At 45.0% G+C, this 27,431-nt stretch overlaps 2 protein-coding genes across 2 annotated transcripts in view; both read right to left on the bottom strand.

Moving 5' to 3' along the window:
- Window positions 1–2,903: 2,903 nt before the first annotated feature.
- On the bottom strand, window positions 2,904–9,903 carry COX6C (cytochrome c oxidase subunit 6C). Its single transcript, XM_068124748.2, has 4 exons — window positions 9,599–9,903; window positions 6,088–6,209; window positions 3,168–3,307; window positions 2,904–3,057 (listed from the first exon to the last, which is right to left on the bottom strand). The coding sequence occupies exons 2-3, from the start codon at window positions 6,205–6,207 to the stop codon at window positions 3,182–3,184; spliced, it is 246 nt and encodes an 81-aa protein (XP_067980849.1). The 5' UTR covers window positions 6,208–6,209; window positions 9,599–9,903; the 3' UTR covers window positions 2,904–3,057; window positions 3,168–3,181.
- Window positions 9,904–11,255: 1,352 nt separating this feature from the next.
- LOC137432095 (uncharacterized) overlaps window positions 11,256–27,431 on the bottom strand; it is a 17,933-nt gene continuing 1,757 nt past the window's right edge. Inside the window, exons 2-5 of the mRNA XM_078783449.1 lie at window positions 23,931–25,759; window positions 23,393–23,513; window positions 20,654–20,806; window positions 11,256–12,389 (exon numbers count right to left, since the gene is read on the bottom strand). Of these exons, the coding sequence (XP_078639575.1) occupies window positions 12,126–12,389; window positions 20,654–20,806; window positions 23,393–23,513; window positions 23,931–25,705 (2,313 nt within the window). The 5' untranslated portion in view covers window positions 25,706–25,759 and the 3' untranslated portion in view covers window positions 11,256–12,125. The remainder of the gene's footprint in view (window positions 12,390–20,653; window positions 20,807–23,392; window positions 23,514–23,930; window positions 25,760–27,431) is intronic.

Below are 27,431 nucleotides of genomic sequence, written 5' to 3'. Positions count from 1 at the left end.
ATGGTCCTTTCAATGACCATTTAAAATGAAACCTCCCCGATGGATTCAATATGGCAAAGAGCTAAAATTTAACTTTTTCCTTCGGGGAAATAAAATCTACGAGGCTATTCTTGCGTCAATTATTCTGCCATTAGTGAAAATAGAGCTGCAACTATTTCAATTCATAAGACGTTTTCATCGGACAAAATTATCATAATTATCGACCTGTCCCATTGAAGCAAGACGGCAAGTTTCTAAAATCCTTCAACATGGTGAAATCGGTTTTGAAAATTCTCACGAGCATTGGTTCACAGCAAGTGCACAGGGTGAACTCACGAACAGCGCTTTTGGTCTGTTAGAATCAGAAAAGGTTAAACAAACACAAGGACAAGTCAGAGCATTTAATAATGCAGAACTTTGCCAAGGTATTCGTCTTGGCGACCCATTTCACACAAGTGAATGCTGTGAATGCAAAATTTATAACCCTATTTCATATACAGTACTGTATAAGCAAAGCTATGTGCATGTGGAATAATACATATATTTTAATATCTTAGGATGAACGACAGATTAAGGTTGATAATCTAGGTGCGGACAAGCATCCTCAAGAACGGGTGCGGTTAACTTGGACATAATCCGCATTCAAGGAATAAAATCAACTTGTAGTCAAATTAGATAACCATCGAATTGTCCCTGAGGATTCATGAACGCGATAGTCGAGCCCATAGGCCTTGGTGAGCACCTCACACCAACACGGGTGTGACTTCTGATGCAGACACAATTCAAGCAAGATCTGGCAATTCTTTGTTTGTTGTGCTTAAATTAGAGTTTCCAGTTTCATTAAGAAATGTTTTGGAAAGCTTCTAGCTAAAGTGTCACCAGGGAATATAGATTATATTAGATCTGAAAATGAACAATCTAGAGTGAAATAGATCTACAAACCCAATCACACATCCTGTTGCACAGACCAGAACGTAGAGCGCTAACCTCTGCCAAGCTGACCAGTTTACGTTTTGTATCCCATGGATAGGCCGGATCTGGATCCAGACCTTAACTAAAATCTAATCGGCTTGTTCTCGTCACCGAACCAACTCATCAACCAAGGTTTGTCATAATCCGTCCACCTTTTGAAATATTGTGCTACATATCGTTTTTGGCCCCATCCATCAATTGTGAAGAATCACTTCAAATTTATGAAAACATTCTCATATCTGGAACTTCACCAAAATCGAATAAATTTGGCCTGGTAACATACCCAACCTACCCAGCATCCACCACGTTTCGTCCAAATCCGTTAACTTTTTGATACATCCTGCTCACAAACGGGTGAAAACAACCTCCGTCCACCTTCGGTGACAGAGGTAATAAATTAAAATATCCTCTACCTTTCGAGAAAGTGGGGCTAATAAAGATGGAAAAGTGAGGTGAGAAAAGGGTAGGGTGGAAAGAAGCATGTCTACCTGTGTCTTAAGAGATTTAAGAAAATAAAATATGGTATTTATGCCTTTAGCCATTTACATACATCTTCAGCCAAAACCCATAGGGAAAGAGAATAATATGGAAATGGAAGAGGATTACCAAAGGTGTGTGAAAGTATGATGAAAATTGGAAGGGGAGCGAGTACAAATCCAGACTTCCTGGATGACAAGAGCCACCTCCACATACCATTTTTGATACAAATGATCACAATTTGCTTTCATTGAGGTTTGTCAGCTCTATTGCTGTCCACGAGTCTGCAACAGTGAATATACATGAAGCATTACTGGCAATTACTTTCCAATAGTTTGTCTTTCTCAAAACAGTCTCTCATCCTGCAAGCTTGATCTTTTCAGAGAAACGACATAATCTGCACCTAGTTATGCACGCCAACTCAAATCAAACTATATTTTGAGCCATTGATGAGTGAATGTTCACATTTGCTCTTAGAGCTGTGGAGGTGGGGGGTGGGTGAGATGGTGTATCATGACCAAAGCACGACATTACTCACATACAAAATATTTTGTGCTAACACCTTAAAAACAAGTGTATGCACAAGAGCACATCGTTACACAACTGCATTTAGTATGCATCAAAATATAACACCATGAAAAGCTTCATGACATTTAAACATCTGCTCCTGAAGACGAATTGAATGGCCAAAAGGCTGGTGATCGTTTGATCCAATGTTACTTCAAAGTGCAAAGATGGCTCCAATAAATTTGAGGACGACCAACACAAGGAGGTTGATGGAAAAGTGAAACAAAACTCATACACCAATGAGACGGTCGATATGTTTAATAATAAAAAATAAAAAATAAAAACAAGCAGAGGGCCAGCGTACTGTGGAGAAGGTTCCCAGGATACCTGATGACGTCAAACTGTACGTACCAAATCATTTCAATTCATGCACCTCTGACTATACAGTTTATTTTCTGAATGAAGTACCATACCTCGGGTGACGTTGTCGTCAACCAGAACCAAGCAGATCCATTCTTCTACTTTCATATGCAGCGCATGGTTGTGATTAGCATCATTGACCGAAGCCACGGCTGCACCGCTGATGCAACGTCTTCTATAGGTTATGGAAGGAATTTGTAATTTATTAATGGTGCCAGCGAGAGCTCGCCAACCCGAGGTGAACGACACCATGGGATCTTTAACGTCCACCAACTAATGCCGATGGATGAGACACCCACTTTAACCTCCATCGAGGACGGCGCACACATCGATGCCTCGCCCTGCCTTCGAAACACCGGGACGACAGTTTGTAGCTGGGTCAAGATTCGAACCGACACTAAACGGCTCAGAGAAGAGTGTGCATTCCTCTTGGCCATATTGCCAGCCCAACAGATGCAAATAGTCAACAAAGATAAAATACCAAATAAAAGTGTAAGCACAAGGTATAAGGCAGGAGCAGAGAGAGAGAAAGATACCATCACACATCGTTGATCAAGAGAGCTTTAATCACATTATTAAGAGCATGTTACTGTGTACAAGAAGAATGACGACAGTGGAGCGATGGCAACCATGTCCAAAAAAGAAAATTTTTGCAGCAACGGAGACCTGCAACATACTCCATCCTGGTTGATATATCTGACTCTGTGGGCAATGACAAATCACAACCCACGTGAAAAGTAGCGAAAGCACGTGACAAAATGAAGACATCACAAAAATTCGTTTCAGCTTGCAGTACATAAAGGACTTCATACCATGCATTTTTCTTTTATTTCTTGGTGGGGGGAGCACTTTGGAAGAGACCCGCCTCCCTCATCGACTCAAATAGCTTCATGGGATCCTGCGTTTTGTAAAACTCTTCGTAAGCCTTTTCACGTGGCATCGCAACACCAAACTGTCAAGCAAAACAAATAATAATTTAACATAACAAGGTAGACCATTTAACAATGCAAAAAAAATAAACATTGCAAAAACCTTGTCAGTATATAGAGATTACAGTAGATCTGCGTGCACACACATATGCACGTGCCCACACATTCCTTCGGAATGTAAATTAGAGTTTATAAAGCAGGATGGCGTTTTTCCAACTGACCAGAAAAAAGTACAACTCTATTTGAGGATTAAAAAAAAATTGTTTAATGCTTCGAGGGGATTGAAGGGATGCGAAAGCTATACAAATTCAACAATGCAACATGTTTTCTGGTAAAGTCACGCTTTGTTCTTGTTAATTCTCATCAAGTACCACTTGCCTTCTCTCCTCGTGTTCAAGGTCTTCCCATAGACCTTTAATTGCTTTCATTGTAGTATCAACGTCAACCTCACCCACTGTGTTGCTTTATGGTATGGGCACACTCTTGGGTGAGATCAGGCTTTTGTCTGTTAATATTCTCTCATTTTCTCTCCTTGCACTCACTGTTTGGGTGTGTCACTCAGTGGTTCCTCCCACAGGCACCACATAGCAGTTATGAGCTCCATAAAGCTGGCCTAGGTTGACCTTTTGGTATGTGTCGAGTTCAAAAAATATTGGTGGTTGAATTCATTGACGTGATATGCAAATCCTCTTAAATTTCAAGTCAATCACATGACAATTTAAGGATTTTATAAATTCCATCTGTTGACCTTTGGCCTATTTTGACCTTTGGACCTCAAAATCAATAGGCTTCTTCCTTATGACCAACGTTACGATTTGGTGAAGTTTCGTAAAGATCGGTTTAAAATTGTGACCTGTAGGCAAAAAATTCAGACAAAAAAACCGACAGACATCATAACGCCCAAGATGAACCAATACACTTGAAAAATCTTTGATTTTTCGCAAGGAAAAATAAACAAACGGAGTGAAAACCGAGTACGCCCTATCTGAAGCGCATCATTGCCAGGTGCTGAAGGTCCTTGAAGGCCTTCGGTGCCCTGCGATGACATTCCCTGGAGATGGATAGGGAGGGATGATGTACAATATAATACATGAAGTGGTGACGTTAGGAATGCATCCCCTCGCTTATTCCATTAATTCTTATGAGAAAAATTACTTTGCTTCACCTCATTTCAATATTTGTCGCACTTTTCAGGAACACATCCCCGACAAACCAAGGTCTGACTGTACCATAGAAAATTGGCCATTTGCAATCCAAATTATTTTTTTGTAGAAATACAAGATACTGATCAACATAGTCATGGTGTTTTTTCCTCTCCCAAAACCATTCAAATCTAATTTAAACCGTGCTTTGGGAAAGCATGTAGATCAATTTTTCCTTGAACAGTAATTGATGTAGGTGCAGAGGAATCGTGTTTGAGCGGTGTCGTCTGGGTTCGATTCTCGACATGACTATAAACTATTGGATTGGTGCTTCACAACAAGGGCAACAACAAATCACAGGGTGCGCTATCCCTCTTCTGGACGTTAAGCTGGGTGTGCTGTCTGTGAGCTTTAGTTAGCAGACGTTAAAACACAGCACGGTGTCTTTCACAAAGAGCAAGTGAGTCATCGCCAGCAACCTAGAAAAATATGAATTCCTGTCACGTTCAGTCGTATGTCAGGCCTGGCCAGCCGGTTTGTGAAATACTTGGGAAAAAACATTTCTGCCTACCGGCCACAAAAAGAAAAGCGGGAATAATTGTAGCCGTAGTAGAAGTAAAAGTAGAAGTAGGCTTAAAAGTTGACATATTGACTGATGTAATGAAAGGAAGAACATTGTATTTGCACAACTTCATAAGCTACAGAGAACAGTGAAGAGGAAAATGTTTTGCAGGAAGTGGCTATCACATTGCATAAGGAAATATTTCCAGATGTAGGAAAAGGATTTATTATTGGATAAATATCCTTATAAACACTAGTGGGCCTCTGAAAATACGTATTATGTTATAACTAGAACCACTGTAAAAAGGCATTTTGCTGATATAGGAATCAAAGGTAAAACCAATGTAGACCTTAAAGAATTTCATGCATTTTATTACATCCACCACCGAAGGTGGACGGAGATTATGTATTCGACCAGTTTGTCTGTCTGCAATATATCTCAAAGATGTGGATGGATTCAGACAAAACTTGGTGGACAAGTTGTGTGTGTGACAAGGACTAATCGATTTGATTTTGGTGAAGATCTGGATCAAAATAATTATTTTTTAAGTGATTCTTTTCAATATATAGCATGATATTTCAAAACGTTGTGGACGACTTATGACAAAATTTGGTAAATGAGTTAGTAAGGTGACAAGAACAAGCCAATTAGATTTTGGTTCAGGTCCAAATCCAGATCTGGCCTACCAGTGCGATAGGTAAACTCTTCAGCCTGGTGGAGGTATGTGTTCTACCGAATGCCATTCTAGTTTGCAAAATGCATTACTATTCCTCCTGAGCTGCATGCTTTCTGCTACAATTTAATGTCTGCAGGAACGTTTAAAACAAACATTTTAGACAAATGCATAAATCTTTGTATAAAAAAGCCGTTGGATCAAAACAAATACAACACATATCGTAATACAAACCAATAATTACAAACAAGAAAAGTCAATGTACTCCAATTATACCTGTGAGAGTTAAAGAACAATTTGGGTGAAGCTGGTATTTGTTAACCTGCAATTATGAGACTGACCAATAATTATGATGAGCCATTTGAAGACTTTTATAATTACAGAAACCAAAATTCACCAGTGTCTGGAATGTCCTTTCACCGTTACCTTGAAACAAGCTGCACTAAGGAAGGCAGTGAGAAAGGCAATGGGCATGTGGAAGCGAAGACGCCTGGCCAACAATCCACGCATGAGAGGCTTCTGCAGACGAGCCAACTCATGCGACATATCTACCGAAAGTCACAGGAAGAACAAATATCAGACAAGAGCTTCGTAAAACGGAGAAAACAGTTACAGGTAGGTAAGAGACATCATCCAAGTCCAAATAGTAACACCAATAGGCAACTTTGCAAGGTATTAGGGTGGTTATCTCCAATATTGCATGTATTAGAATAACAACAACAACAACAACAACAGGCATTTTAAGGCCATTTTCCCTGCAAGAGCGGGGTCAGCCTTGCGGTCCCCATGACAATCTTCTCCATTTTGCACTATTTTCTACAACTCCCCTTGTTAACGCCCTTGCCCGCATTTCTTCTTCCACCAACTTTAGCCAAGTCATTCTCGGTCTTCCCCGTCCTCTACTTCCTTCTACATTCATTTCCATCACTCTTCTCAACCAGTCACTTTCATCCTTCCTCAACACATGACCAAACCATCTCAACCTGTTTCTCTTCACAGCATCAATCACAGGCTCTATTCCCATCATCTTTTGCAATTCATCATTTGTCTTCCTCTCTCTCAACGTTACTCCGCACATCCACCGAACCATTTGCATTTCCACCCTTTCCAGCCTTTGTTGCTGCTCTACGTTCATTACCCATGTCTCGCTCCCATAAATCATAACACTTCTCACACATGCAGCATGCACCTTTCCCTTCAGCTTCAACGACACTCCCCTCCTCGTCAGCACACCATTCAGTTCCCGAAACTTCTTCCATGCACATCTCAATCCAGCAACCGTTGCTGAATCTGATCCACCTTCTCCATTCAGCATGTTTCCGAGGTAGCAAAATGTTTTCACACCTTCCAGCTTCACGCCGTCTCCAAGATCCAACTCAACATTTCCTCCATCTGCAGCTTCCTCTGTGCACACCTTACACTTGAATGTAGCTGCCACACTGGTTAATGACCCTCTCAGACCACTACATTTTTGATGAACCCACTCAGTGCACATTGTACATTGAATGGAGTTCACTCAGACACCCTTCCTGCACACAGCACACGGTCACTTCCCAATTCTATTCACCTCACCACATGCTTTACCACTTGCCATCACCTTCGTCTTTCCGATATTCACCTTCACACCTTTTGCCTCCATACATTCCTTCCACTTGTTCCATGTATTAGAATAAGCACAAGGTAATTTAATTGCGATGAGGTGTACAGCATTTTATGTAAGGGATGATGTCGTCCATCCACACCCAATTGTTGTGTCCAAAACTGCTATCCAGGGAAACCCTTTTTTAATGGTCTTACCTTTGTAACCTGTCTTTTATGTACTTCAGAACGTTCTGACAGGATGTCAGACTTTGCACACGAAAAGCAACACTTCGATCCAGAGTGAAACCGATGAGGAGGACCCTCTGAGTGACAGGTCGGGGAGGGATTTCCCCACCCGCAAAATTGGGACCCAGACCAACAGCAACCGAGAGGGGAGGGGCTAAGTGCATCATCAAAGAGGGTGGGGGCAAAACCTGGTGGATGGAAGCCATGGGGTTGATGGGGCAGCAGATGCCAGAGAACCTCGCTGGGGAAACTGCACTTGAGTTGCCGTGGGCTTCCCCTGAACCTGCACCTTTCCCAAATGCGGTCTCCACCCAGCAAACAATGCCCACTCTCCTCTTCGTGCCAGGATCGATCGTGTCTGTTCGTGTCTCCTCCTGGGGTCAGGCTGCATTCTACCGGACGTGGTCTGTGGTATTTTCCATCCTGTCTGACTCTATCTTGTCTATATTCTGTGGTATAAAAAAGGCCTTAACCAAATGAGGTAATTAAGGTTATGATTCTTTCATTTGACTCATTGGAGGTATTCGGTAAGGGTTCGTCGATTGCTTTTCTTGTATTCTGCCCCATGTTCTCAGTTTAATTTTAAACCACTTGGTCTCTGACTGAGTTTGGCTGGTTCTGATCGTGATTGCAATTGTGCACGTCTGTTAAAGCACAAATTGGTCTCCAGCATTTCACATCCATAACAAGGCCATGCCCTAAGCCTAACGACCTTGCCAGGGAATATAGATTACAGCAGATCTGAAAATGGCCACTACATATTAAAGTAGATCGATGTGTGGACAGACACGCACAAACACAGTCTCCCACTCCTTCAGGACCAAATAAGAGAAGCTAACAAAATGGCAACATTTGTGCCGCCACCCTCCACCACCTCTCCTGGGCGCGACTGCTCCCCCCCCCCTCCTCCCTTCCAACTGCCCATCCTCCCTCCTCCCTTCCAACTGCCCCCCTCCTCCCTTCCAACTGCCCCCCTCCTCCCTTCCAACTGCCCCCCTCCTCCCTTCCAACTGCCCCCCTCCTCCCTTCCAACTGCCCCCCTCCTCCCTTCCAACTGCCCCCCTCCTCCCTTCCAACTGCCCCCCTCCTCCCTTCCAACTGCCCCCCTCCTCCCTTCCAACTGCCCCCCTCCTCCCTTCCAACTGCCCCCCTCCTCCCTTCCAACTGCCCCCCTCCTCCCTTCCAACTGCCCCCTCCTCCCTTCCAACTGCCCCCTCCTCCCTTCCAACTGCCCCCTCCTCCCTTCCAACTGCCCCCTCCTCCCTTCCAACTGCCCCCTCCTCCCTTCCAACAGCCCCTCCTCCCTTCCAACGGCCCCTCCTCCCTTCCAACGGCCCCCTCCTCCCTTCCAACTGCCCCTCCTCCCTTCCAACTGCCCTCCTCCTTTCCAACTGCCCCCTCCTCCCTTCCAACTTCCCTCCTCCTCCCTTCCAACTGCCCCTCCTCCCTTCCAACTGACCCCCTCCCTTCCAACTGACCCCCTCCCTTCCAACTGCTCCTCCTACTCCCTTCCAACTGACCCCCATTCCCTTCCAACTGACCCCCATTCCCTTCCAACTGCCCCCCCCCCACTCCTCCCTTCCCCCTCCCAAAATCAACATGTGTGTTCTTGCACATGACCTTCCCCCATCTTTTGCTCGTTCATGATCTTCACATCCTTACTATTATTTTCAATTTAACAGAAAATATTCGATAATTAATATTATTCAAGGCTGTCAAAATTCCAATTAAACTGCTAACACTTTTACACAATTAAATTGCAATCCAAATATCCATATACAGCTTTATCTTATGGTTGCAATTCTCTTCGTCAATGAAAAAAATGGACAGAGAAACTTAATACTAATAGAAACCCGAGAAACCGAACATTAATATCAGTGTGCGAGTGGTTAGGATATATTTATTTCTTTTAACACGACTTCAACATTGCCATTCAAAATTTAAACAAAAACACGGAGCTACATCTAAAACTAATCGATGGAACTGGAAGGGCAAAAACAAGGAAGATTTCTTTTTATTTTAGAAAACAAGGATTAACGCACAAATCTTATGAAGTAAACTATATGCGGAGATGACAATAAGCATAATATTAATAGTTCAGAACACTTACTGCAGTGTGAAGTAATAACTCGACAGATGAGGAAGCAATGAACAGCTTTTCCAAGCACCCAACGTGCAAACTAACGCCTCAAGGCTCAAGGTGAAGACAGGCCCAAACATCCACTTCCTCAACTGATTATTTTGTTTAAATGCTTATCCTATCGCTTTCTTGGTTATTGCAGAAATAATTTCATGTACAACTATTTTTTTTTTAGATGGTTTAAAGCCATATGCTGTACAGCGTTATTTAAAGCGACACCAAACAATTTAGATCAGGAGTGGAGCTCATACACCGCTCAATAGGCTGTCAGGCTCAAATTTGACACATAAATCGTTTTTTTGAATATTAAATATCCCATATTATCCTTTCTCTCTGAATGAAAGATAAATAATCGTCGGCAAATTTAAAATCCATTGCCCTGTATGTCAAGTGCGGGTGATTTATTTATTACGTATACAAATACGAGTCCTCCACAGGGAAATGACAGTGCAGCTCTTTTGGTAACATTTGCAGGCCTGATTTAGATTATTTTCATCGTATTTATTCGTTTTTCTTTGAAAGTTTTTTTTACCCCTGCGAGCTAGGTGGATAACACCCATTTCACATTGTGATACAATCATGAAACTTGGCAGTTATGTTCTTATATAGATACTCTTTAAATCCATTCGATTAGCCAACTCGAGTATCGACTTCTTTCAAGTTTATTGTCGAGCTTGACAAGTGGCTTAAGCAATCAAGCAAGCACTCCATTCGAAACTGTTAAAGAACGACTGGCTTGACAAGCGCTAGCTAGCTGCTTGGTAACTGACCACACCTCAGTATTTCCACGACATAATTGATTTATACGACTTTTACAAACTTTATTCAATTATATACTTGAAGAGCGTAGTACACAAATCATGTCATACTTCCAAGAACCTCTAATTTTGTAGTACTTCAATAGGGTGGTGCATAAGGGTGCTATTCAGGACTAAAAAGCACGAGACGAAAGAGTTATTTTATTTTTTTTAAAAATAATTGTTAAAATAATTTTATTACAATTGAAGTAACTGCATGGGCTATCATGTTCTATGAACTCTAATCTACAGCACTATTGTTTTGCTTCGTCCAATTTAAAGTACATATTTGACACACGTGTTTCTACATTGGAATAGTGATTGGGAAAACAAAACGACTTCCCAAGCTTGTGTCCCGACTCCTAACTCTCACCAGTTTTGCACTTTGATAGGTGATTGAAGGCCGATTTGGGAATGGATTACAAGGGTGGGAAAAAAAAACAAAAAAAAAAACGAAATCAGGGGCAAACAAAGCTCCCTCAGCACATCACAATGAAAACACCCAAATGCAATATTAATTGTATCGAAGCCAAATGACAGTACATTTACTAGAGATTTAAATGGGGGAAAAAATATATATATATTTAAAAAAGGAATACCTGAAGGTGGCTCAAACTTAAAGATCCCAAAATTCCATATTGCTTCAACTTCTACATAGAAAAATGGAATGAATCTTGCACCCCAAATGTAGAACAAATCAAACATCTACTTCAATATAGCACGTTCATTTTGGAAAAATGAAAAGCCCAGAAACAACATGCCACTTGCATTGTACATACATACATACCAGTCAGCAATTTGCCAACAAATTAAAAATACTACACCGGTGGTCAGTTTTTCAAAAAAATAGAATATTTATTGTTGAAAGGTATTTCAAGTATACAAACACATTTAAAAATTGAAGGGCCTAATTTTTATAATTTTTAACCACTTCACTTCCCTCAAATACAAAGTTCACAAATGCTTCCATCCTGTGACCCCTCATTTCCTGAACACCCAAAGTGCCACAGAATTGCAAGAAAGAAAATAATGCATTAATTGGAAGAAAAAAACCAAACAAAAAAAAACATCCATTCCATATACTGATTATTAAAGTCAATGCAGAGATCAAACATCCAAGTAAATAATAGTTCAGGTTGCAAAAGGTGACAACTTTCAAATCAGGCAGGGGAGAGGGGGAGAAACAACAAAAAAAAACAACATTTTAAATAGCAAACACTGCATGCATAAAGTACAAATCAGTTCGTGGGGAAGATGCACAATACGTATTCTCAAATGTATATTGACATATTTATCAAGTAGGAGCAAGAAGCAATCAAAATTGCTCGTCAAATCAACATTGGTCTGGCTGCAGCGCAAGACTTGATAAATGTTCTCAAAGTAGGCTATATTTACATATGTACACGAGGTTGGGGGAGAGGGGAGGAAGAACAAAAATAGGGCAGGAGTAAAGTCAAAGGAAGATAGGGAAGAATTTAAAATAAGCTGGAAAAGAAAAGGTCATAAAAAAAAAAAAAATCATGCCAGTTCCCACCCACTCCAACTCGACATTAAATACTCCATGTTATGTACACCGATATATTAGATAGCCCATGAAGATTATTCAGGAAGAAGAAGACCAAATATTCATCATTTAAATGAAGAACCTCACAAAAGCATCAACCTTGTGAAATATAGCGTTTTATTAAAAATATTAACTATCAAAGCCTTCGCAGGCTCTTACGTCGTCCATCCTTTCTGTTGAGCCACGTGGAGGGATCATATCGGTCTACATGGCTCTTTGGGATGGGTGAGTGATTGCATGTACAAGAATTGTGAAAAGAACAATAACAGCGGATGCAGAAATCAAATTGGCAAGACGAAAGTTGGCAAACTGCATGGACAGATGGGGGCTTGAAACGTGCTGGTCCACGGCAACGAGGACAGACTCTGATATGTTCCCCTTCAGGCAATGAGTAAGCAATCTGCAACACAAGTGTAGATCATGAGAATGTGGGAAGACTGCATCAACAATAATAATTTCCAAAAAAGAAAAACGAAGAAAAAAAAAGGGCATTTGTCAGCTGACATTGTTCACGAGTTTATTCAGACATCAATACCGGTTTGCTTTGTGCCAGGAATAAGAAGAGGGGACGAAGAGAGGAGGGAGAGCGCAAAAAGAGAGGGAGAGCGCAAAAAGAGAGGAGGGAGAGCGCAAAAAGAGAGAAGGGAGGAGGCAAAAAGAGAGAAGGGAGGAGGCAAAAAGAGAGAAGGGAGGAGGCAAAAAGAGAGAAGGGAGGAGGCAAAAAGAGAGAAGGGAGGAGGCAAAAAGAGAGAAGGGAGGAGGCAAAAAGAGAGAAGGGAGGAGGCAAAAAGAGAGAAGGGAGGAGGCAAAAAGAGAGAAGGGAGGAGGCAGGAAAAAGAGGGAGGCGGAAAAAGAGGGAGGAGGCAAAGAGGGGGGAGGTGGCAAAGAGGAGGGAGGAGGCAAAGAGGGAGGAGGCGGCAAAGAGGGGGGAGGAGGCAAAGAGGGGGGAGGAGGCAAAGAGGAGGGAGGAGGCAAAGAGGGGGGAGGAGGCAAAGAGGGGGGAGGAGGCAAAGAGGGGGGAGGAGGCAAAGAGGGAGGAGGCGGCAAAAAGAGGAGGGAGGAGGAAAAAGAGGCGGGAGGAGGAAAAAGAGGCGGGAGGCGGAAAAAGAGGCGGGAGGAGGAAAAAGAGGCGGGAGGAGGAAAAAGAGAAGGAGGCAAAAAGAGAAGGGAGGGAGGAGGCAAAAAGAGAAGGGAGGAGGCAAAAAGAGAGGGAGGAGGAAAGAAGAGAGGGGAGGGAAGAAGAGAGGGGAGGGAAGAAGAGAGGGGAGGGAAGAAGAAAGGGGGGAGGGAAGAAGAAAGGGGGGAGGGAAGAAGAAAGGGGGGAGGGAAGAAGAAAGGGGGGAGGGAAGAAGAAAGGGGGGAGGGAAGAAGAAAGGGGGGAGGGAAGAAGAAAGGGGGGAGGGAAGAAGAAAGGGGGGAGGGAAGAAGAAAGGGGGGAGGGAAGAAGAAAGGGGGGAGGGAAGAAGAAAGGGGGGCGGGAAGAAAAGGAGGAATGGAAGAAAAGGAGGAATGGAAGAAGAGGAGGAATGGAAGAAGAGGAGGAATGGAAGAAGAGGAGGAATGGAAGAAGAGGAGGAATGGAAGAAGAGGAGGAATGGAAGAAGAGGAGGAATGGAAGAAGAGGAGGAATGGAAGAAGAGGAGGAATGGAAGAAGAGGAGGAATGGAAGAAGAGGAGGAATGGAAGAAGAGGAGGAATGGAAGAAGAGGAGGAATGGAAGAAGAGGAGGAATGGAAGAAGAGGAGGAATGGAAGAAGAGGAGGAATGGAAGAAGAGGAGGAATGGAAGAAGAGGAGGAATGGAAGAAGAGGAGGAATGGAAGAAGAGGAGGAATGGAAGAAGAGGAGGAATGGAAGAAGAGGAGGAATGGAAGAAGAGGAGGAATGGAAGAAGAGGAGGAATGGAAGAAGAGGAGGAATGGAAGAAGAGGAGGAATGGAAGAAGAGGAGGAATGGAAGAAGAGAGGACAGAGGAGAGGGGGCGATGGCTGGAGAAAGGAGGGGCGATGGCTGGAGAAAGGAGGGGCGATGGCTGGAGAAAGGAGGGGCGATGGCTGGAGAAAGGAGGGGCGATGGCTGGAGAAAGGAGGGGCGATGGCTGGAGAAAGGAGGGGCGATGGCTGGAGAAAGGAGGGGCGATGGCTGGAGAAAGGAGGGGCGATGGCTGGAGAAAGGAGGGGCGATGGCTGGAGAAAGGAGGGGCGATGGCTGGAGAAAGGAGGGGCGATGGCTGGAGAAAGGAGGGGCGATGGCTGGAGAAAGGAGGGGCGATGGCTGGAGAAAGGAGGGGCGATGGCTGGAGAAAGGAGGGGCGATGGCTGGAGAAAGGAGGGGCGATGGCTGGAGAAAGGAGGGGCGATGGCTGGAGAAAGGAGGGGCGATGGCTGGAGAAAGGAGGGGCGATGGCTGGAGAAAGGAGGGGCGATGGCTGGAGAAAGGAGGGGCGATGGCTGGAGAAAGGAGGGGCGATGGCTGGAGAAAGGAGGGGCGATGGCTGGAGAAAGGAGGGGCGATGGCTGGAGAAAGGAGGGGCGATGGCTGGAGAAAGGAGGGGCGATGGCTGGAGAAAGGAGGGGCGATGGCTGGAGAAAGGAGGGGCGATGGCTGGAGAAAGGAGGGGCGATGGCTGGAGAAAGGAGGGGCGATGGCTGGAGAAAGGAGGGGCGATGGCTGGAGAAAGGAGAGGGGCGATGGCTGGAGAAAGGAGAGGGGCGATGGCTGGAGAAAGGAGAGGGGCGATGGCTGGAGAAAGGAGAGGGGCGATGGCTGGAGAAAGGAGAGGGGCGATGGCTGGAGAAAGGAGAGGGGCGATGGCTGGAGAAAGGAGAGGGGCGATGGCTGGAGAAAGGAGAGGGGCGATGGCTGGAGAAAGGAGAGGGGCGATGGCTGGAGAAAGGAGAGGGGCGATGGCTGGAGAAAGGAGAGGGGCGATGGCTGGAGAAAGGAGAGGGGCGATGGCTGGAGAAAGGAGAGGGGCGATGGCTGGAGAAAGGAGAGGGGCGATGGCTGGGGAAAGGAGGGGCGATGGCTGGGGAAAGGAGAGGGGCGATGGCTGGAGAAAGGAGAGGGGCGATGGCTGGAGAAAGGAGAGGGGCGATGGCTGGAGAAAGGAGGGGGCGATGGCTGGAGAAAGGAGGGGGCGATGGCTGGAGAAAGGAGAGGGGCGATGGCTGGAGAAAGGAGAGGGGCGATGGCTGGAGAAAGGAGAGGGGCGATGGCTGGAGAAAGGAGAGGGGCGATGGCTGGAGAAAGGAGAGGGGCGATGGCTGGAGAAAGGAGGGGGCGATGGCTGGAGAAAGGAGGGGGCGATGGCTGGAGAAAGGAGAGGGGCGATGGATGGAGAAAGGAGAGGAGGCGGTGGCTAAGGAGGGTGATGGGTGGAGAAAGGAGGGTGATGGGTGGAGAAAGGAGGGTGATGGGTGGAGAAAGGAGGGTGATGGGTGGAGAAAGGAGGGTGATGGGTGGAGAAAGGAGGGTGATGGGTGGAGAAAGGAGGGCGATGGGTGGAGAAAGGAGGGCGATGGGTGGAGAAAGGAGGGCGATGGGTGGAGAAAGGAGGGCGATGGGTGGAGAAAGGAGGGCGATGGGTGGAGAAAGGAGGGCGATGGGTGGAGAAAGGAGGGCGATGGGTGGAGAAAGGAGGGCGATGGGTGGAGAAAGGAGGGCGATGGGTGGAGAAAGGAGGGCGATGGGTGGAGAAAGGAGGGCGATGGGTGGAGAAAGGAGGGCGATGGGTGGAGAAAGGAGGGCGATGGGTGGAGAAAGGAGGGCGATGGGTGGAGAAAGGAGGGCGATGGGTGGAGAAAGGAGGGCGATGGGTGGAGAAAGGAGGGCGATGGGTGGAGAAAGGAGGGCGATGGGTGGAGAAAGGAGGGCGATGGGTGGAGAAAGGAGGGCGATGGGTGGAGAAAGGAGGGCGATGGGTGGAGAAAGGAGGGCGATGGGTGGAGAAAGGAGGGCGATGGGTGGAGAAAGGAGGGCGATGGGTGGAGAAAGGAGGGCGATGGGTGGAGAAAGGAGGGCGATGGGTGGAGAAAGGAGGGCGATGGGTGGAGAAAGGAGGGTGATGGGTGGAGAAAGGAGGGTGATGGGTGGAGAAAGGAGGGTGATGGGTGGAGAAAGGAGGGTGATGGGTGGAGAAAGGAGGGTGATGGGTGGAGAAAGGAGGGTGATGGGTGGAGAAAGGAGGGTGATGGGTGGAGAAAGGAGGGTGATGGGTGGAGAAAGGAGGGTGATGGGTGGAGAAAGGAGGGTGATGGGTGGAGAAAGGAGGGTGACGGGTGGAGAAAGGAGGGTGACGGGTGGAGAAAGGAGGGTGACGGGTGGAGAAAGGAGGGTGACGGGTGGAGAAAGGAGGGTGACGGGTGGAGAAAGGAGGGTGACGGGTGGAGAAAGGAGGGTGACGGGTGGAGAAAGGAGGGTGACGGGTGGAGAAAGGAGGATGACGGGTGGAGAAAGGAGGGTGACGGGTGGAGAAAGGAGGGTGACGGGTGGAGAAAGGAGGGTGACGGGTGGAGAAAGGAGGGTGACGGGTGGAGAAAGGAGGGTGACGGGTGGAGAAAGGAGGGTGACGGGTGGAGAAAGGAGGGTGACGGGTGGAGAAAGGAGGGTGACGGGTGGAGAAAGGAGGGTGACGGGTGGAGAAAGGAGGGTGACGGGTGGAGAAAGGAGGGTGACGGGTGGAGAAAGGAGGGTGACGGGTGGAGAAAGGAGGGTGACGGGTGGAGAAAGGAGGGTGACGGGTGGAGAAAGGAGGGTGACGGGTGGAGAAAGGAGGGTGATGGGTGGAGAAAGGAGGGTGATGGGTGGAGAAAGGAGGGTGATGGGTGGAGAAAGGAGGGTGATGGGTGGAGAAAGGAGGGTGATGGGTGGAGAAAGGAGGGTGATGGGTAGAGAAAGGAGGATGATGAGTGCAGAGGAACACCCTTTTTTACATGCTTGGGAGATTAGAACCTATAAGACCCATCAGGCCCGAAACCACCTTTCACACACTTTAAAATCCCAAATACCCCAAAGAAACCTAAGGCCTTTGAAGACCGACCCCCCCCCCCCCCCCGAAAATCCCACAAGGCCTTTGACTCCAACCCCTTTACCCACCGGCATTACCTTAATTCACCATTTTAAATAAATCCTTCTGCCTCTCCCCCATCAGGTTTGAAGAAGAATAATAATATTCAGATGCAGAATTTTCTCCGCAATGTTCTCCTTGTTTACGGAAATTAAATAAAGCTCGAGACAACGCACATCACACCACAGGCACGTGGGGGACAAGCATGAAGAAGAATAATTATAAAAAGCAGATCGTTTCTCCATAATGTTTTCCGAGTTTGCAGAATTTTTTTTTAATTTTTTTAATTTTTATTTTTTTGTATACTGAATCGAGGCTCATGAAAGAGCTAACATTTATTTCACAAACAAATCAACCAGACAAAAAATATACAAAAAGAGGGAGCGGAAGACAAGATGGGGAGAGAAGGGGAAGCACACAACCACAACATTTGAGAGCAGGGAGAAGTGTGGGAGGGAGAGGGCTTGGGGGCAGGAGGCGTGGGAAGGGGAGGGGGGGGGGGGGGCGGGGGAGAGGTATAAAACACAAGGGGACCGAAATTAGTGGGGGTAGAAAAGATCAAGGTTTTGGATGGGGGAGGATAAGAGATGGTGGTGAACAGCTGTTTTAAAGACCTGGAGGGTGGAGTGGGATTGAAGAGAGTGAGGGAGTTTGTTCCAGAGGTGGGAGAAAAGAGGAATGAAGGAGTGAAGGTGAGCAGAAAGTCTTGATTTTGGCAGTTTAACCATAAGAGGGTTGCAGGCAGATCTTGTGCGACCTGTAGGAATATTTGGGGGACAGAGCCCAGAGAGGGCTGGGGGGGCAAGGCCAGAGAGGAGTCGGTAGAAGACGGAAAGACCACCAACCTGCCTGCGGTGAGTGAGTGAAAGGCCCTTGGAGTTCGCTTCATCGCGGGAGATTCCAATGATTCTGAACGCTTTGGTTTCAACAGCGTGAAGCCGGGCTAGGTGTGAGGCAGGAGCACCAGACCAGAGGGGAGAGCAGTATTCCATAGAGCTGCGGATGAAAGCCTTGTATGTGGTGAGGAGCTCAGGTGTGCCAAGGAAGGACTTCGCACGACGGAGGATGCCCAGTTGGCGACTGGCTTTGGAGGCCAGATTTGAAATGTGGTTTTCCCAGGAAAGATCATGGCAAATAGTGAGACCCAAAAGCTTGAGTGACAGAACTTCTTGGAGAGGATTATTCAGAAAGTGGATGGGAGGGTTTTCCAGTCAGTCTTTTCGGAGAGACATCGTAAGAGTGTGAGATTTATCAGGATTGAAAGACATGTTCCATTTGTTTGCCCAGTCTGTGATTTTGTCCAGGTCTGCAGAGAGTGAGGAAGCTGCAGACTGCCGATCTGAGGGATGAGGAATGGAGTGACAGAGAGTAGAGTCATCAGCAGAGATAGAGAGGATTTTCAAGAGAGTCAGAGAGATCATTGATGAAGACCAGAAAAAGCACAGGGCCCAGAACACTACCTTGGGGAACTCCAGCCTGAACAGGAAGATGAGAGAAACCCATTCAGGGCCACACGTTGACTACGACCAGAGAGGAAGTCCGCCAGCCATGCGTGGAGATTTCCATGGATACCAAAGGAGGAGAGTTTGGTGAGCAGAGCAGGGTGCCAGACCGTATCGAAGGCACATGAAATGTCAAGGGAGACAGCTCTAATTTCCTGTTTGGTGTTGAGGACCTCCATCCATTGTTGAGAAAGCAGAAGCAGCATGTCCAGAGTAGAGTGACCAGGTCTGAAACCAAATTGATGATCAGAGATCAAGCCATTGGAGAAGAGGAAAGATTTCATATCTGAAGCAATGATGGATTCCATGACTTTGCTGATAATTGGGAGAAGGCTGATTGGTCTGTAGTTGCTGGGATCCGTTTTTGCACCTTTTTTGTGCAAAGCGGTGATGTTGGCTGATTTCCAAGCAGATGGCAGATGACCTTGAGCAAAAGAGAGGGTGAAGAGAACAAAGAGGGAGTGAAAGAGCGGAAGACCATGATTTTAAGACCTGTGGGCTGATGCCGTCAGGACCAGTTGCAGAATCAGAGTCGAGGGTTGACAAACTTTTCCACCTTGTCAGGAGGAAAGGACAGAGTCCAGGAGCAGCTGGGTACGACTGGGTACGGTGGGTACAGAGAGGGATGGGTTTGGGACACACGATTTAGAGGCAAACACAGAGTTGAGGCATTCAGCTTTTTCACGTGCGGAGTCAGCCTTTAAGCCGTTTGAGGTGAGGGAGGGGATGGAGGGGGAACAAACGCCAGAAACAGATTTGACCAGACGCCACCAGGATTTGGAAGAGGGAGACAGATAAGAGAGTTCGGTCTTGAGAACGGTGAGATATTGTTTCCTGGCTCTCCTGAGGGTGGACACACACTTGTTTCGGGCTTTGTGAAAGGAAATGAGATTTCTTTCCGCTGGATTTGCTTTCCAGGAGATGAAAGCAAGTTGTTTCAGGGCAACAGCCTCACCACAAGATTCCGTGTACCATGGACAGGAGGAAGGGTATGACAACTGAAGACAAAAGGGTATGACAAATGAAATAAAGGCACGAACTCTGGCATTTACAAGCATTGTGATGTCCACAGGAATACAGCGATTTGTAGGTATGAAGATCAGTTATATTACCATTCCTAGATATTAAGCTTTATTGTACAGAAACCGACCTGTTAAACATACTGGAGTTGAGTGGACAAAAGAGGAAATAAGACCAAGCTGAGCGACCTGAATGCAGGCTGACCAGAGGTAAGCCTTTGGCGTAAATTATCTTGGAGGTGGGGGGGGGGGGGGGGGGGGGAAACACCCAAACACCAAGTTTTCATTCATGCAATCCCTTGAAGATGGAGGTATGCATGCAACGTTTTGGGGCCCATGAGGGTTCACGGTTTTGGAGTGATGAAGGAGATTAGCACATACGCACACACTATTATGGATACATATAAATGTATGCACACATACATAAACATATGCCTGTAAAGTTTGTCGATGTGAGATATTCATGCTGAAGTGGAGCAAAGTAAAAGGGATAAGATACTGTTTGACCGAATTTACCCTGTGCAAAAATAAAGATCGCCAGAGTTCATGACATCTGATTACTTCCTGATATCAGATCATTTGGTAATTGCGAGCAGTTTGTCGAAGGATTTACGAGTGTTCTCGCTGAGAATATATAAATAGAAAGCAGAGTGGGGGCGGGAGGGAAAGACAGGCAGTTAAAATTTGCTTTGCTGTGTACTACCCCACATCTGAATGCGGTTTACGGTTTTAGTTTTGGCCGAAATAAACACGTTTGGAGTTCATCTGACTGCCGGTTTCAGATTGATGCGATAGAGAACCTTAAGGTTTTGTGGCACTCTGAATGAAAAGGACTGTGGGGTGGGGTCAGAGGGCAGAAAGTCAAACTACTTTTTTTTGCCTTATTAGACCGTTTGTGAAAGCATCATGCTATGCAATGCACCGCATCCAATTTTCTTATAGGCCATGAATTGACAATACAGCATTTTTTTGGGGGAAAGTATTGTAATAAATTCACTGGTCTGTATCAGCGTGATTCTGTATGCAGTTCTATTTTACTATAGATTGTTCATTCTGAGATCTAATCCAGCAGTTACCTCAATAAAATCTGCTGCTGGATCTGTGGTTCTTGGCATTGCAGAGGACTTGGTGAGTGAAACGTTTTGTGAGGGGATGGATGTGCAATACAGGGGACCTCGTGCCTTGTCTCGTTGACCAGAACGAGAAATCCTCTTGGCTTCAACACGGTCCTGAGGCATAATGATGAGGAATATTACAATAATAAAAAAATTGCAGCGAGGAGGAAGGGTGGGGGAGACAGCAATCAGTGAATTTTTTTTTTTAATTATTCTTCAAGTACAGTGGACTGCACACTCTTAAGGCAATAGACTACAATATTTTAAGCTTTAATTTGTATTCTCGTAGTCCAACATACATGATCCAAGATGTCGTTTAATTTAACATATTAAATTTAAAATTAATTACAGAATCAGAATGTTAAATCCTGCAATCAAATTCATACAAAACTAGAGCAATGTGACTGTCGCCAATATGCCTCTGCATAGTCCCACAACGGGTAGATGCCCTTGTTCACCGTCCTAAAAAGAAACAAGTTTGATGTAAATCCCCTGTTTTCTGTTTTCAAGTGTCACATTTTCACCAGGAATGACATGTTTCACATTGATCGGTGAAGCAGTTTCAGAGAAGGGATTTTTTTAAAATATCGGCTTTCAAGCTAATATGGCTCCCACACCATGTGACATATAAAAAAAAAAAAAAAAAGAAGTACACTCTGCACCTGTTTCTCAGTCACTTTGCACACGCTGCCGCGTTACTTTGGAGCCACATGTTTATATAGGAAGAGTTCGTCAGGGGGTCGATCTACTCTCTCCTGGTACATAGAATAAACAGTATTTGTAGAATTTCAACAAAAGCCACATCACTGTTCATATCGGTAAATATTATTCCATCGTGTTTGGAAAAACTGGAAAAACAATATACCCTATTTTACTCCCAGGAGTCCCAGGAGTACCCACCCAAAATATCGTTGCGATCGGTTGAGCTGTTTTTGCAGTACCTCCGGACGGACATTTGGTAAATTATATACACAAATAATTAAGTTAAGCACCCCCCCCGTTTTTTTACAACCTCGCACATTACAAGTTTGTTGTCGTCAAAACAGTGTAATATACCCATGATATTGCTATATTTTCTGGAGAAGTGATATTATGGTCACATAAAAACATAACAATCATGCCGTTTTCAATATTTTATTCTGAATAATTTAAGGTGAAAGTTTTTGGGAATTTTAGGCATATTTTCACCTCAATTTAAGTATGGGGCTATAGGTCCATCACGGACAGTGTGGATGACGTTTATGTTTTCTAACGTACAGTCATTGTTCTGAGAAGACCTCTAGCGATCTTTGCGTCAATAACGTGTGTAGGACCCACGTGATCGGATCACTGACTCAACCCTACGTCTCATAGACCCTGTAAGCCGTCGTATGCGTTGCTGTGGCAGGTTGTTCCATTCCCGATGTAATGCACGTTCCAATTCATCCAGATTGGCTATTGGAGGGACCATCTTCGCAATTTGTCGTCCCAACATGTCCCAAACGTGCTCGAGGGGGTTCAACCTGCCACAGCAACGCATACGACGGCTTACAGGGTCTATGAGACGTAGGGTTGAGTCAGTGATCCGATCACGTGGGTCCTACACACGTTATTGACGCAAAGATCGCTAGAGGTCTTCTCAGAACAATGACTGTACGTTAGAAAACATAAACGTCATCCACACTGTCCGTGATGGACCTATAGCTCCATACTTAAATTGAGGTGAAAATATGCCTAAAATTCCCAAAAAATTTCACCTTAAATTATTCAGAATAAAATATTGAAAACGGCATGATTGTTATGTTTTTATGTGACCATAATATCACTTCTCCAGAAAATATAGCAATATCATGGGTATATTACACTGTTTTGACGACAACAAACTTGTAATGTGCGAGGTTGTAAAAAAACGGGGGGGGGTGCTTAACTTAATTCTTTGTGTATAGTAAGATTTTCCTTCAATCCAATATGGCTGCCACACCATGTGACCAATGATGTTGTCGTGATCATCTTTTAATCACCATGCCAAGTCAATGACATGTAAAGTTTGAGTCAATTGATTTGGGAGAAGATGTTTTTTAAAGGTTTTAGGTTAAATCCAATATGGCTGCCAAACCATGTGACCGATGTCATAAATGTAATATTTCAATACAAATGTGTCATCGATCATGTGCATGCAATTTCAGATTTTTAGGATAAGGAATTCTATTAAAACATTTATGGCTGGTATACCACTTCACCGATATTACCATGCTTTTGTTCTCCATCGAAAGTACTTGGCAATGTGCCAAGTTCAAAATGTTTCCATTCAGCGGTTTCCGTGAATTCTTTTTTAAAATTACTTGCGCTTAATCCAGAATGACTGCCATACCACGTGACCAATGACATCACAACTATCATAAAAACATTATGCATGGGTGTCACCCCTACCCTGAAAGTTTCGTCTCAATTGGACATGTGGTTGCTGAGAAAAAAGGTTTAGCCCATACGAACAACCCAAAAACATAATGCCTCCAGCCACCTTCAGGGCCCGAGGCATAAAAACCCAAGACAAAACCCTGAATCCAATTACCCATTCCAACTTGTTCTGATCAAACGATACAGCCTCTTTGGAATAAACTCGAACATCTTTGCCAAGAAGGTTTTTATTTGTACTTTGACAATGATTCAGTTTGCCAAAAGCTAATGACTGGGCACATGCACATGCAAAATGTGGCAAACCTGTTGCAGGAAAGCTGACTTGCGAAGCAACTTCTTGCTGGATTGCTTGCGCCAATATCGGAGCAAGAATTTTTTTTCTCCATCCACAATGCACTTCCAACCAGAACTTACCAGCCTCACACTGGGGGGAGGGAGGAGGGAGGAGGGAGTAGGGGAGCAAATAAAAATAAAATCACTTGTAAAAGGAAACAGCACTCATTAGCAGGCTTGTATTTTATCACAGTCAAGGGAGAAACGGAGGATTTGGGATAGTGGAAAAAAAAAAAGAATAAACAAAAAGATTGGTAAGAGGTTAGTGGTGTGTATGAGTAAAAACAAGGAAAGGAAGATTGGAGTAAGGAAAGGTGACATGTGACATGTATGGAAAGTACAAGAGAAGGTGGGTGTCAAATTCAGGTCCTTGATATGTAATAAACAATGGCTGTGATGCAATCACTTGCAAATGCAAAATAAAAAGTAATTAATATTCATAAATTTCCAGAGAAATAGCAGCATTATAGGCTTGTAATAAATCTTCATTGTCTAGTGACTTTCTTACCACCTGATATCTCTTTGGTGAAGCAAAAGTAGAATCTTCCTGATTACGTGACGGAGATCTCGCGTTCCCAATTCCCCAAGAATATCCAGATTCTCTTCCCCCATCTTCCAGCCAATTCGTTGTTTCAAGCGCAGCCTCAACAAAGAGAGACCAGGGTACGATGCTGCAGCACCTCTGCACTGTGCCACCATGCTGTCAACTCCTGTGGAGCGTCGCACCTTGCAGGCACGATCCCAAGCAGGTTGCGCAGGTTGAATTGGGACCATGTCCTGCGAGTGCATGGCTTCCTGTGCAAGTGCCAGCTTGGGAAACATGGAGTGCAATGAGTTGTCATTGTGAGTGCTGCAGATGGTGGGGCAAAATGGCAACTTGGTGCCAATTTTGTTTGGTTGAACACACGAGTGTTGAAAATCTTGCCAAGCAGACATTCTCTCTGAATCAATATTGAGACTGGACAAGCATCTCATAGATGTCACATTAGATTGTGACAACTGTGAAGTGTGTTCTGTTGAATCAAAGCCAGCTTCAACACCAAACTCTTCAACATTACTAAGATTAGGCCAGGGATCAGATCCACACTTCCTCCCAATGTTTTTTTGTCGGGATCCCTGCTGAGGGCAAACTTCTTCAGATTCGGAATGAGATTCACCTTCTTGTACTGTGGACAATCGTTTCCTATAGCACCCAAACCTCTTCAAGAGCAGCTCATGTTCCTCACTGCCGATCTCGGTTACATCCAAGGGGCTGCTCGATACTGCATCTTGACATGTATAAGCCTCTTGGGGGCCAGAAACATGCACTGGAAAACTTTCACAAGTGGTCACGGCCGAGAAAGAAACTGGTAAGGAGGGGCTCTTGAAAGGAGGGCGAGAGATTTCAAAAATATCTCTCGCACCATCACTAGAACCACTTTCCAGGCTGATGAGACTCGAATGCAAATCTGCACTTGTGTCAATCATATCGGGACTCGGACCAATTCCAGAATCACGGTCAACTCTTCGTTTGCGCTTCACTGTAAGTTTATCACTTGTACTCAAACCAGCATCGAGAAAACTTTCACCATTTCCAACTTCCAATTTACTTTTCGAGTCTAAAAAATTATCCACAACAACAAACTTTGAAGGGTATTCAGGGATTGAAGAGACAGGAGGATCAAATGGAGACAATGCTGAAGGGGAACAGGAGCTAGAGTCCAAAAACAAGGGACTATCTGGTGTCGTACCATGCATCGCAGGGCTCCACTTCATGGTTCCATGCGCTATAGAGTCGGGGTTTGCAGCTTGTACTGGTTCAAAACTGGAGAGCTGTGAACGAAATATTCGAACAGCATTGGATTGAGGGGGGTAAGCAATCCAGTGTTCCAATAAATCCCCATCCGTTGGCAGGGATTCTAGCCGTGGCCATTCAGCCTCACGTTGTTGCTTCAGTTTCAAAATGTCACCCTTCACAGGGGATGTGCCTTGTGGCCACTTTCTGCTCTCAAGTCCCTTTGCTACAGGAGATTTGTATGACAAACTATTCTGTACAACAGGTTTGTCAACACCAAAGTTTTGTGGAAGAGCTTGTTTTCGTAAGGATTTCTTTAACAGATAGTGGTAAAGAGACTCTGAGCTGCGATACTGCCGGCGGATATGGCAACGTGGCGTTTCAGGCATGTTTACAGACATTGGCTGTCGTTTCTCTTTCATATTCACAGCATCAGCAATTCCAGCACAATCACCAGTGCCAACATTATGTACAGCAAGAGACATAGTGGCACTATTCCAATCGCCCATAACGAAGGGTGTTCAAATTTTTCAATGGCGTTGGCAACGCAGATTGTTAATTTCCTGGATACAAAAAAAAAAAGAAAAAAAAGGGATTACTCAAATTACCAATTACATTTCAATGTACAAATGAACAAATCAAAGCATGTCTCACAACCAAAATTACACACGAAATACATGAATGGTTAATTTAACATTCTTAAGTCATTACTAATCAACCCTCCCCAAGTTGTTCCTTTCACTTGTGATTGAGAGTTCAAGGATACATTAATCTTGATCACCCATGTCCACCCCACATACATCTTCTCCAAATCCCCCTCCATTTTGTCCATCAATCCAGCTTTTTTTTTTCTTTTTTTTTTTGTATACAAGATCGAGGCTCGTGAAAGAGCGAACATTAATCACACAGAAAGACACATCAAACAAATAACATCGGGAGCGGTAGACAAGATGGGGAGAGAGGGGGAAGGACACAAACATTTGAGAGCAGGGACCGAGAGACGTGGAGACATCAAGAGAACTGTGGGAGGGAGAGGGCTTTGGGGGGAGGCATGGGAAGGGGAGGGGGGTGGGAGAGGTATAAAACATATGGACACTGCCAGGACTTCCAGGAAAGAAGTTGGAATTTCAAACAAGGTGGATCTGGGGTGAATTAGTGGGGGTAGAAAAGATCAAGGTTTTGGATGGGGGAAGATAAGAGATGGTGGTGAACAGCTGTTGTAAAGACCTGGAGGGAGGAGTGTGATTGAAGTGAGTGTGGGAGTTTGTTCCAGAGGCGGGAGAAAAGAGGAATGAAAGAGTGAAGGTGAGCAGAGAGCCGAGATTTCAGCTGTTGGCATGTCATCGTTGCCTGCCCTCCCTGTTTCTACTGTTATTTTATATCCTAATCGGTTCTATGTTCTAGCTCCTCTGCAAGTCCCAAAACAACAAAAAAAAAATTATATATATATATATATATAAATATATATATATATATATATATATATATATATATATATATATATATCAAACCTACAATTTCAGTTCTCCAACCTAATGAGCGCACGCTGTGACGTCACTGCCATGTATATACGCCTTGCCTGCCAAGCTCCGAAAGAGCCATCTGACTGCGTAATTTCGATCTTAGTTCAGATACTATCACAGTATCACAAGTGCAAGCAAAACAGTTTACCGACCTGGTTTCACCGTTGAGGCTTCATCAGGGCAACGCAGCGAGTCCTGCATACACTTGTGAATCTGAAAACGTTTCGGTTATAAACCAGTCATTATACGCCTCCATACAATCAGTGGTGAACTGCCATCAAGGTATCCCATACAGCTAGCGCTGTACCTTAATGGGAGTGATAAGCACCACCTGCCACACGGTGCATTACCTCTGGTATCCACTCATTATATGGAGTCGCCTGGAGGTGGTCGGCAGTAACCAAACTATAATTTCAGTTCTCCAACCTAATTTTTGGCCGATGTTGACCTATTGACCTTTGACTTCAAAATCAACAGGGTTCTCAATCGTGACGACCTATACAAATTGACGAAAGTTTCGCGAAGATCGGTTGAAAATTGTGACCTGTAGGCAACTGACAGACAGAATGACTGATTATATAGTATATATAGACCGCAAGGCTAACCCCCCGCTCTTGCAGGGAAAATGGCCTTAAAATGCCTGTTGTTGTATATATATATATATATATATACATATATAGGACCACGGGGCCCTGAAGCTCACCTGGATCGG

The sequence above is a fragment of the Myxine glutinosa genome, chromosome 8, assembly GCF_964187855.1.
Source record: "Myxine glutinosa chromosome 8, kmMyxGlut1.1, whole genome shotgun sequence".
Lineage (NCBI taxonomy): Eukaryota > Metazoa > Chordata > Myxini > Myxiniformes > Myxinidae > Myxine > Myxine glutinosa.
This window is presented reverse-complemented; position numbering and strand designations above follow the sequence as displayed.